At 42.3% G+C, this 18,426-nt stretch overlaps 1 protein-coding gene across 1 annotated transcript; it reads right to left on the bottom strand.

The window, feature by feature from the left end:
* LOC141264766 (zinc finger BED domain-containing protein 6-like) lies at positions 1-18,097 on the bottom strand. The gene is made up of 2 exons (XM_073677054.1): positions 17,841-18,097; positions 1-3,516 (listed from the first exon to the last, which is right to left on the bottom strand). Exon 2 carries the CDS (start codon positions 3,325-3,327, stop codon positions 70-72), a length of 3,258 nt encoding a protein of 1,085 aa, XP_073533155.1. The 5' UTR covers positions 3,328-3,516; positions 17,841-18,097; the 3' UTR covers positions 1-69.
* Positions 18,098-18,426: the final 329 nt, after the last annotated feature.

Raw genomic sequence — 18,426 nt, 5'->3', positions numbered from 1 at the left:
TGAGCTTCAGGACTTTATTATATCTTGTATTTTCATAATCTTAGACTTTTGAGGATGTGATACACAAGTCTAGAATCCCTCGTCACTGTCACTTTGCTCCATCTCGTTGTCGGAGGAGAAGATAAGTGGTGGTGGATTATAATTGGGGAAATTCTCCAGATTGACCTTCAGGAATACAATGTGTTCCATCCCCTCCATGATGTCTGGTCGACGTTGGGCGTCCATGAAGGTCCGAGGAGCTTTAAAGACTGATTCTGCAAACACACTTGAAGGAGGACATGTCAGGTACATAATGGCCAATTTCGTTAGTGATGGCCAAAGACATGACCGTTTTTGCCAGTAGATCAAAGGGTCAACCTTTGCTCCAATGGTTTTATTGTCTTGGAAATATCTCTCCACCATGATGCATGCAGAATGGCTCTCTGTTGACAAGGAAGCCCCAGTGGACTTGGAGGCCAAGAGGCCAACACTCTCCAAATGTTCAATTAATGATTTCTCCTTGTGGATTAAAGGTGGAGACCTCATGTTTTTTCTCCATTGTGGAGCCATAGTCATCCCACTGGACTCCAAGTCAAAATGTTTACTTGTTAAAAGGTGAGACTGAGTTTCTTCTCTACTCTGAGAGGCCGAGTGATTTACCTGGGAGGACGAGTAAATGGAAGAAGATGAAGACATGATCTCTTTTACTTTCTTAACAAGAACTTGTTTCCAATGGTCAATATCTGAGTCAGGAGGCAGTATTGCTTCAATTCTTCCTTTGAAACGTGGATCCAGCAAGGTGGCCAAAACAAACTCTTCCTTTTGGAACATTTCATTGATACCATAGTCAGTAGAGAGTTTAAAAGCAAAACTATCAGCAAGAACAACCCCGTTGGCATCTCCTTTGCTTTCAAAATGTCCTCTAATTTGTTTCAGGAAGATATGAAGATACCGAAGTTCTGGCAACACTTGACTGATGGACGAATGACTGGCATTGACCTCTCGTATGGCCATCTCGAAGGGTTGTAAAAGATCCACCAGTGATGCCATGAGGTTCCAGTGACAAGAACTTAGATGAATATCAACAGTTTCCACTTTATGCATCGCTAAGTATTCCTGGACAGTTCTCTGCTGCTCTAGGAGTCTCTGCAACATGTAGAAAGTAGACGTCCAATTGGACAGAGTTTCGAATTTTAGAGAATGCTTGGGCAGATTATTTTGGAACTGGAGATCACTAAGGATTCTTCTTGCTCTGGAAGAGTTGCTAAAGTGGCTGCACACTTTTCTGGCCATGGTGAGCATTCCTGCAATGTAGCGATTATTCTGTAGGAAATCCATAACCAGCAGGTTTAGAGAATTAGTAAAGCAAGGTACATATGTGTAATTTGCTCCTATAATTGCATGGATAAGATTGGAATCTCTGCTGGAGACAAGGAAACCGGGACAGAGAGCATTGGGCGCAAGCCACAAACTAACTTGTCGAATTAATTCCTGTTGGATATTGCTCTCCGTATATTCTTTGGGAATGCGTTTAATGCATATGACAGCATACATCCTCTCTGTAGACTGATCGGCATCTTGTCTTAAAACCACCCAGTGGGCTGTTAAGGCTAAATAATTCATGGTAAGGTCACTAGACCACACATGGGCCGTGATGTGGACTTGAGGACATCCTGACATCTTTAGATCACTAACTATCCTCTCACAGACTGCCTCATAAAGCTGAGGAACGGCCTTCCCAGAGAAGAAGGCTCTCGTAGGAACTGAATAGTGAGGGTCTGCCTGCGCCATAAACTTCTGAAACGCTTTAGAGGTAATGAATGAGTAAGGAAGGCCCATCTCACACATCAGTTCAGTTATATTCCTGTTCCAGGATTGGGCCTTCGGGTGATCGGAAGGGTATTTTCCATTTGCTTTCAAAATAATACTAGTTGGTTCCAGAATAGTTTCCTTGAAAGAAATGCCAATACTACTTGACCTCTCGGCATCTTCGTTCTCATTGTCATATTCTATAGGCACAGTGTGGAGTATTGGGTTAAGGTCTCCCGACATTTCAGGAGGATACATAGTGAAACTAGTTGACCCAAACTGACCAAAAGTTGGTTGAGGATACACAAGTGGATCATCCGCCTCTTCATCCTCGTCTTCAATCACACTGACATTCTTAGGCTTATTAATTTTCCCTCTGCTCCACTCTAATGGATGTTTTCCTTCAAGATGTCTCATAAGAGCTGAAGTTCCAAAATGACCCCCTAGTTTTCCACGACCAACACTTGCTTGGCACATATTGCAAATGGCTCGGCAAATGTTTGTACGGTCAAGTGAGAAGAACCTCCATACAGCAGAAGCAGACTTCCGTCGACGGGCTCCTGCTGGGACAGGAGAATAATCTGTAGAGCTGAAGGTCCGTGAGACAAGGCGCTGTGTCTTCTCCAGCCCAGGTGAAGGGTGAGGAGGATTTCTGGTGTCAATGAGAAAATTAGAGTCGGAGTCAAAATTGTCAAAGCTGGTAACCTGCTCAGCCTTCCTCTTTTTGCTGTTCATCTCTTCTCCAAATCCCACCATAGTGCTTTCTCCTGTTTCTTTATCCTCCTCCTCATCACTGGAGTCAATAATCTCGTATGTTTTGGGGGAACCATGAGCTGCAGACCACACTAGAGGATTTTTCCCACTTGGCATACGCCTTTGATAAAGTAACTGTGCAAGGCCCACGCTGAACAGGTTTTGGTAAGACTCTTCTTTTTCATCTTCATCCTCATAAACTTCCTCTTCTTCCTCTTCTCCGTCCACCTTTTGGCTTTTCATAGACCTTCGTTGTGCCCATTGTTGGGGATGTTTACTCTCCAAGTGGCGTTTTAGAGCAGTGGTGCCAAACCTGCCCCCTAGCTTGCCCCGGCTGACACTCATTCGACAAAGGCTACATATAGCTCTGGAGATAATGGTCGGATCGCGGCAGAAAAATTGCCAGACCTCAGATGTGGACTTTCTCTTCCGGGTTGGCCGGACCACTAAAGGAGTAGAGTACTGAGTACCACTGATCAAATTCAGAGACCCTTCATCCTCACCTTGACATTTTTCTGGATAAGCCCCCAAAACCAAGGCACTTAGGTTTTCTCTTTTTCTCTTCCTCGGAAAAGGTATCGACCATGAAGAAACATCATCATCGCTGGATTCTAACTTGATTTCGATTTCGGAAACAGTTTCAGTTTGTGATTTTTTCATTTCACTTATTTCACACTCTGAATACTCTTTATCCAAAAACTCAACATTATCTGCATCCATTTCTTGAGGGAGCGGGTCTTGGACGGAGTCACACCCTACAAGGCGTCCCCTAAGGTCTTCTGACATGACGACACTAATGGTGGATCTACTCTTCAACTCTATATGGACTGTAGGTTTGTTGGGGCATCATTCTGGTTTTTGTAAGTTCACATATTCGTTCTTAATGATGATTATTCTTGAAGCCATGATTCCCCAAACTCGTACGGAGAATGGAATTTTCTGAATTATTTTCATGAAATGTTTGGACGAACAAAGCTGTGAAAAGAGAAGCAACTGTAATAAATACCACTATTGTTATAATTAAAAAGCACATACACTTTATACAAATAATTTATCTACATAAAGAGTTGGGTCATTACATACATGAATTACATTACTCATCCTGTACTGATCCGGAGTTACACCCTGTATTATACTCCAGAGCTGAACTCACTATTCTGCTGGTGCAGTCACTGTGTACATACATTACATTACTGATCCTGAGTTACATCCTGTATTATACTCCAGAGCTGCACTCACTATTCTGCTGGTGCAGTCACTGTGTACATACATTACATTACTGATCCTGAGTTACATCCTGTATTATACTCCAGAGCTGCACTCACTATTCTGCTTGTGCAGTCACTGTGTACATACATTACATTACTTATCCTGAGTTACATCCTGTATTATACTCCAGAGCTGCACTCACTATTCTGCTGGTGCAGTCACTGTGTACATACATTACATTACTGATCCTGAGTTATATCCTGTATTATACTCCAGAGCTGCACTCACTATTCTGCTGGTGCAGTCACTGTGTACATACATTACATTACTGATCCGGAGTTACACCCTGTATTATACTCCAGAGCTGCACTCACTATTCTGCTGGTGCAGTCACTGTGTACATACATTACATTACTGATCCTGAGTTACATCCTGTATTATACTCCAGAGCTGCACTCACTATTCTGCTTGTGCAGTCACTGTGTACATACATTACATTACTTATCCTGAGTTACATCCTGTATTATACTCCAGAGCTGCACTCACTATTCTGCTGGTGCAGTCACTGTGTACATACATTACATTACTGATCCTGAGTTATATCCTGTATTATACTCCAGAGCTGCACTCACTATTCTGCTGGTGCAGTCACTGTGTACATACATTACATTACTGATCCTGAGTTACATCCTATATTATATACTCCAGAGCTGCACTCACTATTCTGCTGGTGCAGTCACTGTGTATATACATTACATTACTGATCCTGAGTTACATCCTGTATTATACTCCAGAGCTGCACTCACTATTCTGCTGGTGCAGTCACTGTGTAAATACATTACATTACTGATCCTGAGTTACATCCTGTATTATACTCCAGAGCTGCACTCACTATTCTGCTGGTGCAGTCACTGTGTCCATACATTACATTACTGATCCTGAGTTACCTCCTGTATTATACTCCAGAGCTGCACTCACTATTCTGCTGGTGCCGTCACTGTGTACATACATTACATTACTGATCCGGAGTTACATCCTGTATTATACTCCAGAGCTGCACTCTCTATTCTGCTGGTGCGGTCACTGTGCACATACATTACAATACTTATCCTGAGTTACATCCTGTATTATACTCCAGAGCTGCACTCACTATTCTGCTGGTGCAGTCACTGTGTACATACATTACATTACTGATCCTGTACTGATCCTGAGTTACATCCTGTATTATACTCCAGAGCTGCACTCACTATTCTGCTGGTGCAGTCACTGTGTACATACATTACATTACTGATGCTGTACTGATCCTGAGTTACATCCTGTATTATACTCCAGAGCTGCACTCACTATTCTGCTGGTGCAGTCACTGTGTACATACATTACATTACTGATCCTGAGTTACCTCCTGTATTATACTCCAGAGCTGCGCTCACTCTTCTGCTGGCGCAGTCACTGTGTACATACATTACTGATCCTGAGTTACATCCTGTATTATACTCCAGAGCTGCACTCACTATTCTGCTGGTGCAGTCACTGTGTACATACATTATATTACTGATCCTGAGTTACATCCTGTATTATACTCCAGAGCTGCACTCACTATTCTGCTGGTGCAGTCACTGTGTACATACATTACATTACTGATCCTGAGTTACATCCTGTATTATACTCCAGAGCTGCACTCACTATTCTGCTGGTGCAGTCACTGTGTACATACATTACATTACTAATCCTGAGTTACATCCTGTATTATACTCCAGAGCTGCACTCACTATTCTGCTGGTGCAGTCACTGTGTACATACATTACAGTACTGATCCTGAGTTACATCCTGTATTATACTCCAGAGCTGCACTCACTATTCTGCTGGTGCAGTCACTGTGTAAATACATTACATTACTGATCCTGAGTTACCTCTTGTATTATACTCCAGAGCTGCACTCACTATTCTGCTGGTGCAGTCACTGTGTACATACATTATATAACTGATCCTGAGTTACATCCTGTATTATACTCCAGAGCTGCACTCACTATTCTGCTGGTGCAGTCACTGTGTACATACATTACATTACTGATCCTGAGTTACATCCTGTATTATACTCCAGAGCTGCACTCACTATTCTGCTGGTGCAGTCACTGTGTACATACATTACATTACTGATCCTGAGTTACATCCTGTATTATACTCCAGAGCTGCACTCACTATTCTGCTGGTGCAGTCACTGTGTCCATACATTACATTACTGATCCTGAGTTACCTCCTGTATTATACTCCAGAGCTGCACTCACTATTCTGCTGGTGCAGTCACTGTGTAAATACATTACATTACTGATCCTGAGTTACATCCTGTATTATACTCCAGAGCTGCACTCACTATTCTGCTGGTGCAATCACTGTGTACATACATTACATTACTGATCCTGAGTTACCTCCTGTATTATACTCCAGAGCTGCACTCACTATTCTGCTGGTGCAGTCACTGTGTAAATACATTACATTACTGATCCTGAGTTACCTCTTGTATTATACTCCAGAGCTGCACTCACTATTCTGCTGGTGCAGTCACTGTGTACATACATTACAGTACTGATCCTGAGTTACATCCTGTATTATACTCCAGAGCTGCACTCACTATTCTGCTGGTGCAGTCACTGTGTAAATACATTACATTACTGATCCTGAGTTACCTCTTGTATTATACTCCAGAGCTGCACTCACTATTCTGCTGGTGCAGTCACTGTGTACATACATTATATAACTGATCCTGAGTTACATCCTGTATTATACTCCAGAGCTGCACTCACTATTCTGCTGGTGCAGTCACTGTGTACATACATTACATTACTGATCCTGAGTTACATCCTGTATTATACTCCAGAGCTGCACTCACTATTCTGCTGGTGCAGTCACTGTGTACATACATTACATTACTGATCCTGAGTTACATCCTGTATTATACTCCAGAGCTGCACTCACTATTCTGCTGGTGCAGTCACTGTGTCCATACATTACATTACTGATCCTGAGTTACCTCCTGTATTATACTCCAGAGCTGCACTCACTATTCTGCTGGTGCAGTCACTGTGTAAATACATTACATTACTGATCCTGAGTTACATCCTGTATTATACTCCAGAGCTGCACTCACTATTCTGCTGGTGCAATCACTGTGTACATACATTACATTACTGATCCTGAGTTACCTCCTGTATTATACTCCAGAGCTGCACTCACTATTCTGCTGGTGCAGTCACTGTGTAAATACATTACATTACTGATCCTGAGTTACATCCTGTATTATACTCCAGAGCTGCACTCACTATTCTGCTGGTGCAGTCACTGTGTAAATACATTACATTACTGATCCTGAGTTACATCCTGTATTATACTCCAGAGCTGCACTCTCTATTCTGCTGGTGCGGTCACTGTGTACATACATTACATTACTTATCCTGAGTTACATCCTGTATTATACTCCAGAGCTGCACTCACTCTTCTGCTGGTGCAGTCACTGTGTACATACATTACATTACTGATCCTGTACTGATCCTGAGTTACATCCTGTATTATACTCCAGAGCTGCACTCACTATTCTGCTGGTGCAGTCACTGTGTACATACATTACATTACTGATCCTGAGTTACCTCCTGTATTATACTCCAGAGCTGCGCTCACTCTTCTGCTGGCGCAGTCACTGTGTACATACATTACTGATCCTGAGTTACATCCTGTATTATACTCCAGAGCTGCACTCACTATTCTGCTGGTGCAGTCACTGTGTACATACATTATATTACTGATCCTGAGTTACATCCTGCATTATACTCCAGAGCTGCACTCACTATTCTGCTGGTGCAGTCACTGTGTACATACATTACATTACTGATCCTGAGTTACATCCTGTATTATACTCCAGAGCTGCACTCACTATTCTGCTGGTGCAGTCACTGTGTACATACATTACATTACTAATCCTGAGTTACATCCTGTATTATACTCCAGAGCTGCACTCACTATTTTGCTGGTGCAGTCACTGTGTACATACATTACAGTACTGATCCTGAGTTACATCCTGTATTATACTCCAGAGCTGCACTCACTATTCTGCTGGTGCAGTCACTGTGTACATACATTACATTACTGATCCTGTACTGATCCTGAGTTACATCCTGTATTATACTCCAGAGCTGCACTCACTATTCTGCTGGTGCAGTCACTGTGTACATACATTACTGATCCTGAGTTACATCCTGTATTATACTCCAGAGCTGCACTCACTATTCTGCTGGTGCAGTCACTGTGTACATACATTACATTACTGATCCTGAGTTACATCTTGATTTATACTCCAGAGCTGCACTCACTATTCTGCTGGTGCAGTCACTGTGTACATACATTACATTACTGATCCTGAGTTACCTCCTGTATTATACTCCAGACCTGCGCTCACTATTCTGCTGGTGCAGTCACTGTGTACATACATTAGTGATCCTGAGATACATCCTGTATTATACTCCAGAGCTGCACTCACTATTCTGCTGGTGCAGTCACTGTGTACAAACATTACATTACTGATCCTGAGTTATATCCTGTATTATACTCCAGACCTGCGCTCACTATTCTGCTGGTGCAGTCACTGTGTACATACATTAGTGATCCTGAGTTACATCCTGTATTATACTCCAGCGCTGCACTCACTATTCTGCTGGTGCAGTCACTGTGTACATACAGTACTGATCCTGAGTTACATCCTGTATTATACTCCAGAGCAGCACTCATTGTTCTGCTGGTGCAGTCACTGTGTACATACACTACATTACTTATCCTGAGTTACATCCTGTATTATACTCCAGAGCTGCACTCACTATTCTGCTGATGCAGTCACTGTGTACATACATTACATTACTGATCCTGTACTGATCCTGAGTTACATCCTGTATTATACTCCAGAGCTGCGCTCACTCTTCTGCTGGCGCAGTCACTGTGTACATACATTACTGATCCTGAGTTACATCCTGTATTATACTCCAGAGCTGCACTCACTATTCTGCTGGTGCAGTCACTGTGTACATACATTATATTACTGATCCTGAGTTACATCCTGTATTATACTCCAGAGCTGCACTCACTATTCTGCTGGTGCAGTCACTGTGTACATACATTACATTACTGATCCTGAGTTACCTCTTGTATTATACTCCAGAGGTGCACTCACTATTCTGCTGGTGCAGTCACTGTGTACATACATTATATTACTGATCCTGAGTTACATCCTGTATTATACTCCAGAGCTGCACTCACTACACTGCTGGTGCAGTCACTGTGTAAATACATTACATTACTGATCCTGTACTGATCCTGAGTTACATCCTGTATTATACTCCAGAGCTGCACTCACTATTCTGCTGGTGCAGTCACTGTGTACATACATTACTGATCCTGAGTTACATCCTGTATTATACTCCAGAGCTGCACTCACTATTCTGCTGGTGCAGTCACTGTGTACATACATTACATTACTGATCCTGAGTTACATCTTGATTTATACTCCAGAGCTGCACTCACTATTCTGCTGGTGCAGTCATTGTGTACATACATTAGTGATCCTGAGTTACATCCTGTATTATACTCCAGAGCTGCACTCACTATTCTGCTGGTGCAGTCACTGTGTACAAACATTACATTACTGATCCTGAGTTATATCCTGTATTATACTCCAGCGCTGCACTCACTATTCTGCTGGTGCAGTCACTGTGTACATACATTACTGATCCTGAGTTACATCCTGTGTTATATTCCAGAGCAGCACTCATTGTTCTGCTGGTGCAGTCACTGTGTACATACATTACATTACTGATCCTGAGTTACATCCTGTATTATACTCCAGAGCTGCACTCACTATTCTGCTGGTGCAGTCACTGTGTACATACATTACATTACTGATCCTGAGTTACATCCTGTATTATACTCCAGAGCCGCACTCACTATTCTGCTGGTGCAGTCACTGTGTACATACATTACATTACTGATCCTGAGTTACATCCTGTATTATACTCCAGAGCAGCACTCACTATTCTGCTGGTGAAGTCACTGTGTACATACATTACATTCCTGATCCTGAGTTACATCCTGTATTATACTCCAGAGCTGCACTCACTATTCTGCTGGTGCAGTCACTGTGTACATACATTACATTACTGATCCTGAGTTACATCCTGTATTATACTCCAGAGCTGCACTCACTCTTCTGCTGGTGCAGTCACTGTGTACATACATTACATTACTGATCCTGAGTTACATCCTGTATTATACTCCAGAGCTGCACTCACTATTCTGCTGGTGCAGTCACTGTGCACATACATTACATTACTGATCCTGAGTTACATCCTGTATTATACTCCAGAGCTGCACTCACTATTCTGCTGGTGCAGTCATTGTGTACATACATTACATTACTGATCCTGAGTTACATCCTGTATTACACTCCAGAGCTGCACTCACTATTCTGCTGGTGCAGTCATTGTGTACATATATTACATTACTGATCCTGAGTTACATCCTGTATTATACTCCAGAGCTACACTCACTATTCTGCTGGTGCAGTCACTGTGTACATACATTACATTACTGATCCTGAGTTACATCCTGTATTATACTCTAGAGCTGCACTCACTATTCTGATGGTGCAGTCACTATGTACATACATTACATTACTGATCCTGAGTTACATCCTGTATTATACCCCAGAGCTGCACTCACTATTCTGCTGGTGCAGTCACTATGTACATACATTACATTACTGATCCTGAGTTACATCCTGTATTATACCCCAGAGCTGCACTCACTATTCTGCTGGTGCAGTCACTGTGTACATACATTACATTACTGATCCTGAGATACATCCTGTATTATACTCCAGAGCTGCACTCACTATTTTGCTGGTGCAGTCACTGTGTACATACATTACATTACTGATCCTGAGTTACATCCTGTATTATACTCCAGAGCTGCACTCACTATTCTGCTGATGCAGTCACTGTGTACATACATTACATTACTGATCCTGAGTTACATCCTGTATTATACTCCAGAGCTGCACTCACTATTCTGCTGGTGCAGTCACTATGTACATACATTACATTACTGATCCTGAGTTACATCCTGTATTATACCCCAGAGCTGCACTCACTATTCTGCTGGTGCAGTCACTGTGTACATACATTACATTACTGATCCTGAGATACATCCTGTATTATACTCCAGAGCTGCACTCACTATTTTGCTGGTGCAGTCACTGTGTACATACATTACATTACTGATCCTGAGTTACATCCTGTATTATACTCCAGAGCTGCACTCACTATTCTGCTGGTGCAGTCACTGTGTACATACATTACATTACTGATCCTGACTTACATCCTGTATTATACCCCAGAGCTGCACTCACTATTCTGCTGGTGCAGTCACTGTGTACATACATTACATTACTGATCCTGAGTTACATCCGGTATTATAGCCAGAGCTGCACTCACTATTCTGCTGGTGCAGTCACTGTGTACATACATTACATTACTGATCCTGAGTTACATCCTGTATTATACTCTAGAGCTGCACTCACTATTCCGCTGGTGCAGTCACTGTGTACATACATTACATTACTGATCCTGAGTTACATCCTGTATTATACTCCAGAGCTGCACTCACTATTCTGCTGGTGCAGTCACTGTGTACATACATTACATTACTGATCCTGAGTTACATCCGGTATTATACTCCAGAGCTGCACTCACTATTCTGCTGCTGCAGTCACTGTGTACATACATTACATTACTGATCCTGAGTTACATCCTGTATTATACTCTAGAGCTGCACTCACTATTCTGATGGTGCAGTCACTATGTACATACATTACATTACTGATCCTGAGTTACATCCTGTATTATACCCCAGAGCTGCACTCACTATTCTGCTGGTGCAGTCACTGTGTACATACATTACATTACTGATCCTGAGTTACATCCTGTATTATACTCCAGAGCTGCACTCACTATTCTGCTGGTGCAGTCACTGTGTACATACATTACATTACTGATCCTGAGTTACATCCTGTATTATACTCCAGAGCTGCACTCACTATTCTGCTGGTGCAGTCACTGTGTACATACATTACATTACTGATCCCGAGTTACATCCTGTATTATACTCCAGAGCTGCACTCACTATTCTGCTGGTGCAGTCACTGTGTACATACATTACATTACTGATCCTGAGTTACATCCTGTATTATACTCCAGAGCTGCACTCACTATTCTGCTGGTGCAGTCACTGTGTACATACATTACATTACTGATCCTGAGTTACATCCTGTATTATACTCCAGAGCTGCACTCACTATTCTGCTGCTGCAGTCACTGTGTACATACATTACATTACTGATCCTGAGTTACATCCTGTATTATACTCCAGAGCTGCACTCACTTTTCTGATGGTGCAGTCACTATGTACATACATTACATTACTGATCCTGAGTTACATCCTGTATTATACCCCAGAGCTGCACTCACTATTCTGCTGGTGCAGTCACTGTGTACATACATTACATTACTGATCCTGAGTTACATCCTGTATTATACTCCAGAGCTGCACTCACTATTCTGCTGGTGCAGTCACTGTGTACATACATTACATTACTGATCCTGAGTTACATCCTGTATTATACTCCAGAGCTGCACTCACTATTCTGCTGGTGCAGTCACTGTGTACATACATTACATTACTGATCCTGAGTTACATCCTGTATTATACTCCAGAGCTGCACTCACTATTCTGCTGGTGCAGTCACTGTGTACATACATTACATTACTGATCCTGAGTTACATCCTGTATTATACTCCAGAGCTGCACTCACTATTCTGCTGGTGCAGTCACTGTGTACATACATTACATTACTGATCCCGAGTTACATCCTGTATTATACTCCAGAGCTGCACTCACTATTCTGCTGGTGCAGTCACTGTGTACATACATTACATTACTGATCCTGTACTGATCCTGAGTTACATCCTGTATTATACTCCAGAGCTGCACTCACTATTCTGCTGGTGCAGTCACTGTGTAAATACATTACATTACTGATCCTGAGTTACATCCTGTATTATACTCCAGAACTGCACTCACTATTCTGCTGGTGCAGTCACTGTGTAAATACATTACATTACTGATCCTGAGTTACATCCTGTATTATACTCCAGAGCTGCACTCACTATTCTGCTGCTGCAGTCACTGTGTACATACATTACTGATCCTGAGTTACATCCTGTATTATACTCCAGAGCTGCGCTCACTCTTCTGCTGGTGCAGTCACTGTGTACATACATTACATTACTGATCCTGAGTTACATCCTGTATTATACTCCAGAGCTGCACTCACTATTCTGCTGGTGCAGTCACTGTGTACATACATTACATTACTGATCCTGAGTTACATCCTGTATTATACTCCAGAGCTGCACTCACTATTCTGCTGCTGCAGTCACTGTGTACATACATTACTGATCCTGAGTTACATCCTGTATTATATTCCAGAGCTGCGCTCACTCTTCTGCTGGTGCAGTCACTGTGTACATACATTACATTACTGATCCTGAGTTACATCTTGTATTATACTCCAGAGCTGCACTCACTATTCTGCTGGTGCAGTCACTGTGTACATACATTACTGATCCTGAGTTACATCCTGTATTATACTCTAGAGCTGCACTCACTATTCTGATGGTGCAGTCACTATGTACATACATTACATTACTGATCCTGAGTTACATCCTGTATTATACCCCAGAGCTGCACTCACTATTCTGCTGGTGCAGTCACTATGTACATACATTACATTACTGATCCTGAGTTACATCCTGTATTATACTCCAGAGCTGCACTCACTATTCTGCTGGTGCAGTCACTGTGTACATACATTACATTACTGATCCTGAGTTACATCCGGTATTATACCCAGAGCTGCACTCACTATTCTGCTGGTGCAGTCACTGTGTACATACATTACATTACTGATCCTGAGTTACATCCTGTATTATACTCCAGAGCTGCACTCACTATTCTGATGGTGCAGTCACTGCGTACATACATTACATTACTGATCCTGAGTTACATCCTGTATTATACTCCAGAGCTGCACTCACTATTCTGATGGTGCAGTCACTGCGTACATACATTACATTACTGATCCTGAGTTACATCCTGTATTATACTCCAGAGCTGCACTCACTATTCTGCTGCTGCAGTCACTGTGTACATACATTACATTACTGATCCTGAGTTACATGCTGTATTATACTCCAGAGCTGCACTCACTATTCTGCTGGTGCAGTCACTGTGTACATACATTACATTACTGATCCTGAGTTACATCCTGTATTATACTCCAGAGCTGCACTCACTATTCTGCTGGTGCAGTCACTGTGTACATACATTACATTACTGATCCTGAGTTACATCCTGTATTATACTCCAGAGCTGCACTCACTATTCTGCTGCTGCAGTCACTGTGTACATACATTACATTACTGATCCTGAGTTACATCCTGTATTATACTCCAGAGCTGCACTCACTATTCTGCTGGTGCAGTCACTGTGTACATACATTACATTACTGATCCTGAGTTACCTCCTGTATTATACTCCAGAGCTGCACTCACTATTCTGCTGGTGCAGTCACTGTGTACATACATTACATTACTGATCCTGAGTTACATCCTGTATTATACTCCAGAGCTGCACTCACTATTCTGCTGCTGCAGTCACTGTGTACATACATTACTGATCCTGAGTTACATCCTGTATTATACTCCAGAGCTGCACTCACTATTCTGCTGGTGCAGTCACTGTGTACACACATTACATTACTGATCCTGAGTTATATCCTTTATTATACTCCAGAGCTGCGCTCACTCTTCTGCTGGTGCAGTCACTGTGTACATACATTACATTACTGATCCTGAGTTACATCCTGTATTATACTCCAGAGCTGCACTCACTATTCTGCTGGTGCAGTCACTGTGTACATACATTACATTACTGATCCTGAGTTACATCCTGTATTATACTCCAGAGCTGCACTCACTCTTCTGCTGGTGCAGTCACTGTGTACATACATTACATTACTGATCCTGAGTTACATCCTGTATTATACTCCAGAGCTGCACTCACTATTCTGCTGGTGCAGTCACTGTGTACATACATTACATTACTGATCCTGAGTTACATCCTGTATTATACCCCAGAGCTGCACTCACTATTCTGCTGGTGCAGTCACAATGTACATACATTACATTACTGATCCTGAGTTACATCCTGTATTATACTCCAGAGCTGCACTCACTATTCTGCTGGTGCAGTCACTGTGTACATACATTACATTACTGATCCTGAGTTACATCCTGTATTATACTCCAGAGCTGCACTCACTAGTCTGCTGGTGCAGTCACTGTGTAAATACATTACATTACTGATCGTGTACTGATCCTGAGTTACATCCTGTTTTATACTCCAGAGCTGAACTCACTATTCTGCTGGTGCAGTCACTGTGTAAATACATTACATTACTGATCCTGAGTTACATCCTGTATTATACTCCAGAGCTGCACTCACTATTCTGCTGCTGCAGTCACTGTGTACATTACATTACTGATCCTGAGTTACATCCTGTATTATACTCCAGAGCTGCACTCACTATTCTGCTGTTGCAGTCACTGTGTACATACATTACTGATCCTGAGTTACATCCTGTATTATACTCCAGAGCTGCACTCACTATTCTGCTGGTGCAGTCACTGTGTACATACATTACATTACTGATCCTGAGTTACATCCTGTATTATACTCCAGAGCTGCACTCACTGTGTACATACATTACATTACATTACTGATCCTGAGTTACATCCTGTATTATACTCCAGAGCTGCACTCATTATTCTGCTGGTGCAGTCACTGTGTACATACATTACATTACTGATCCTGAGTTACATCCTGTATTATACTCCAGAGCTGCACTCACTATTCTGCTGGTGCAGTCACTGTGTACATACATTACATTACTGATCCTGAGTTACATCCTGTATTATACTCCAGAGCTGCACTCACTATTCTGCTGGTGCAGTCACTGTGTACATACATTACATTACTGATCCTGAGTTACATCCTGTATTATACTCCAGAGCTGCACTCACTATTCTGCTGGTGCAGTCACTGTGTACATACATTACATTACTGATCCTGAGTTACATCCTGTATTATACTCCAGAGCTGCACTCACTATTCTGCTGGTGCAGTCACTGTGTACATACATTACTGATCCTGAGTTACATCCTGTATTATACTCCAGAGCTGCACTCACTATTCTGCTGGTGCAGTCACTGTGTACATACATTACTGATCCTGAGTTACATCCTGTATTATACTCCAGAGCTGCACTCACTATTCTGCTGGTGCAGTCACTGTGTACATACATTACTGATCCTGAGTTACATCCTGTATTATACTCCAGAGCTGCACTCACTATTCTGCTGGTGCAGTCACTGTGTACATACATTACATTACTGATCCTGAGTTACATCCTGTATTATACTCCAGAGCTGCACTCACTATTCTGCTGGTGCAGTCACTGTGTACATACATTACTGATCCTGAGTTACATCCTGTATTATACTCCAGAGCTGCACTCACTATTCTGCTGGTGCAGTCACTGTGTACATACATTACATTACTGATCCTGAGTTACATCCTGTATTATACTCCAGAGCTGCACTCACTATTCTGCTGGTGCAGTCACTGTGTACATACATTACATTACTGATCCCGAGTTACATCTTGTATTATACTCCAGAGCTGCACTCACTATTCTGCTGGTGCAGTCACTGTGTACATACATTACTGATCCTGAGTTACATCCTGTATTATACTCCAGAGCTGCACTCACTATTCTGCTGGTGCAGTCACTGTGTACATACATTACTGATCCTGAGTTACATCCTGTATTATACTCCAGAGCTGCACTCACTATTCTGCTGGTGCAGTCACTGTGTACATACATTACATTACTGATCCTGAGTTACATCCTGTATTATACTCCAGAGCTGCACTCACTATTCTGCTGGTGCAGTCACTGTGTACATACATTACATTACTGATCCTGAGTTACATCCTGTATTATACCCCAGAGCTGCACTCACTATTCTGCTGGTGCAGTCACTATGTACATACATTACATTACTGATCCTGAGTTACATCCTGTATTATACTCCAGAGCTGCACTCCCTATTCTGCTGGTGCAGTCACTGTGTACATACATTACATTACTGATCCTGAGTTACATCCTGTATTATACTCCAGAGCTGCACTCACTATTCTGCTGGTGCAGTCACTGTGTACATACATTACATTACAGATCCTGAGTTACATCCTGTATTATACTCCAGAGCTGCACTCACTATTCTGCTGGTGCAGTCACTGTGTACATACATTACATTACTGATCCTGAGTTACTTCCTGTATTATACTCCAGAGCTGCACTCACTATTCTGCTGGTGCAGTCACTGTGTACATACATTACATTACTGATCCTGAGTTACATCCTGTATTATACTCCAGAGCTGCACTCACTATTCTGCTGGTGCAGTCACTGTGTACATACATTACATTACTGATCCTAAGTTACATCCTGTATTATACTCCAGAGCTGCACTCACTATTCTGCTGGTGCAGTCACTGTGTACATACATTACATTACTGATCCTGAGTTACATCCTGTATTATACTCCAGAGCTGCACTCACTATTCTGCTGGTGCAGTCACTGTGTACATACATTACATTACTGATCCTAAGTTACATCCTGTATTATACTCCAGAGCTGCACTCACTATTCTGCTGGTGCAGTCACTGTGTATATTGGATATACCTGGATGAGGCGTTTGTACGTGCTGTCACCATGTGATTGTTACCGTTATACATTATTAGTCGCTATCACTATATACAGCTCTGCTGTCGGTATATTATTATGTGATATGTCGGTGTTAGTTTTTACCTGGGAGTCTCTGGGAACAGTGCGGATCCATTATCCTTCCTTAAGGCCACATCCCCGGTGGATCTTACCATCTTCCTTGAGATGACAGAGGTTTTCAAAAAGTCTTGTGAATTCAGCACTCACAGAGGAGAATCAGTATTTCCTATCCCTCCCCCACTGCCGGGTGTAATGGTATAACCCTTGAGCTTTAATGTAACCCTTTCCTCTCCTCACTGTTGGACTGTAATAGTATGTTTCTTCCCCCTCACTGCAGACCTCCCTATACTGCTGACTGTAATGGTACAGTCCAGCAGCCTCATTAGTGGCTTCAATCCTAGTCTATCATGAATACCACCCACCCCCATATATAGGTATAATGGCACATTCCTCCATTCTCATATTAACCAGTTTCTCCCCAGCACAGAGTTAGGAAATAATCCATAGACAAATGAGCAACATGGCCACCACCATAGGGACTGTCACTCAGCTTTCCTAGATGCCTGAATGGTAAGCCTGCACAGTGATAGTACAGCGTTAGATGAACAGAATGGTGTACTGACTTCTATTGTTAGGTGTAATAGTAATACTGTCAGGATTCTGGTAAATC

The sequence above is a fragment of the Phyllobates terribilis genome, unplaced genomic scaffold (genome assembly GCF_046119375.1).
Source record: "Phyllobates terribilis strain yellow unplaced genomic scaffold, ASM4611937v1 Scaffold_4__5_contigs__length_816908805, whole genome shotgun sequence".
NCBI lineage: Eukaryota > Metazoa > Chordata > Amphibia > Anura > Dendrobatidae > Phyllobates > Phyllobates terribilis.
The sequence above is the reverse complement of the archived record's forward strand: the minus strand, read 5'-3'. Positions and strand labels throughout refer to the sequence as shown.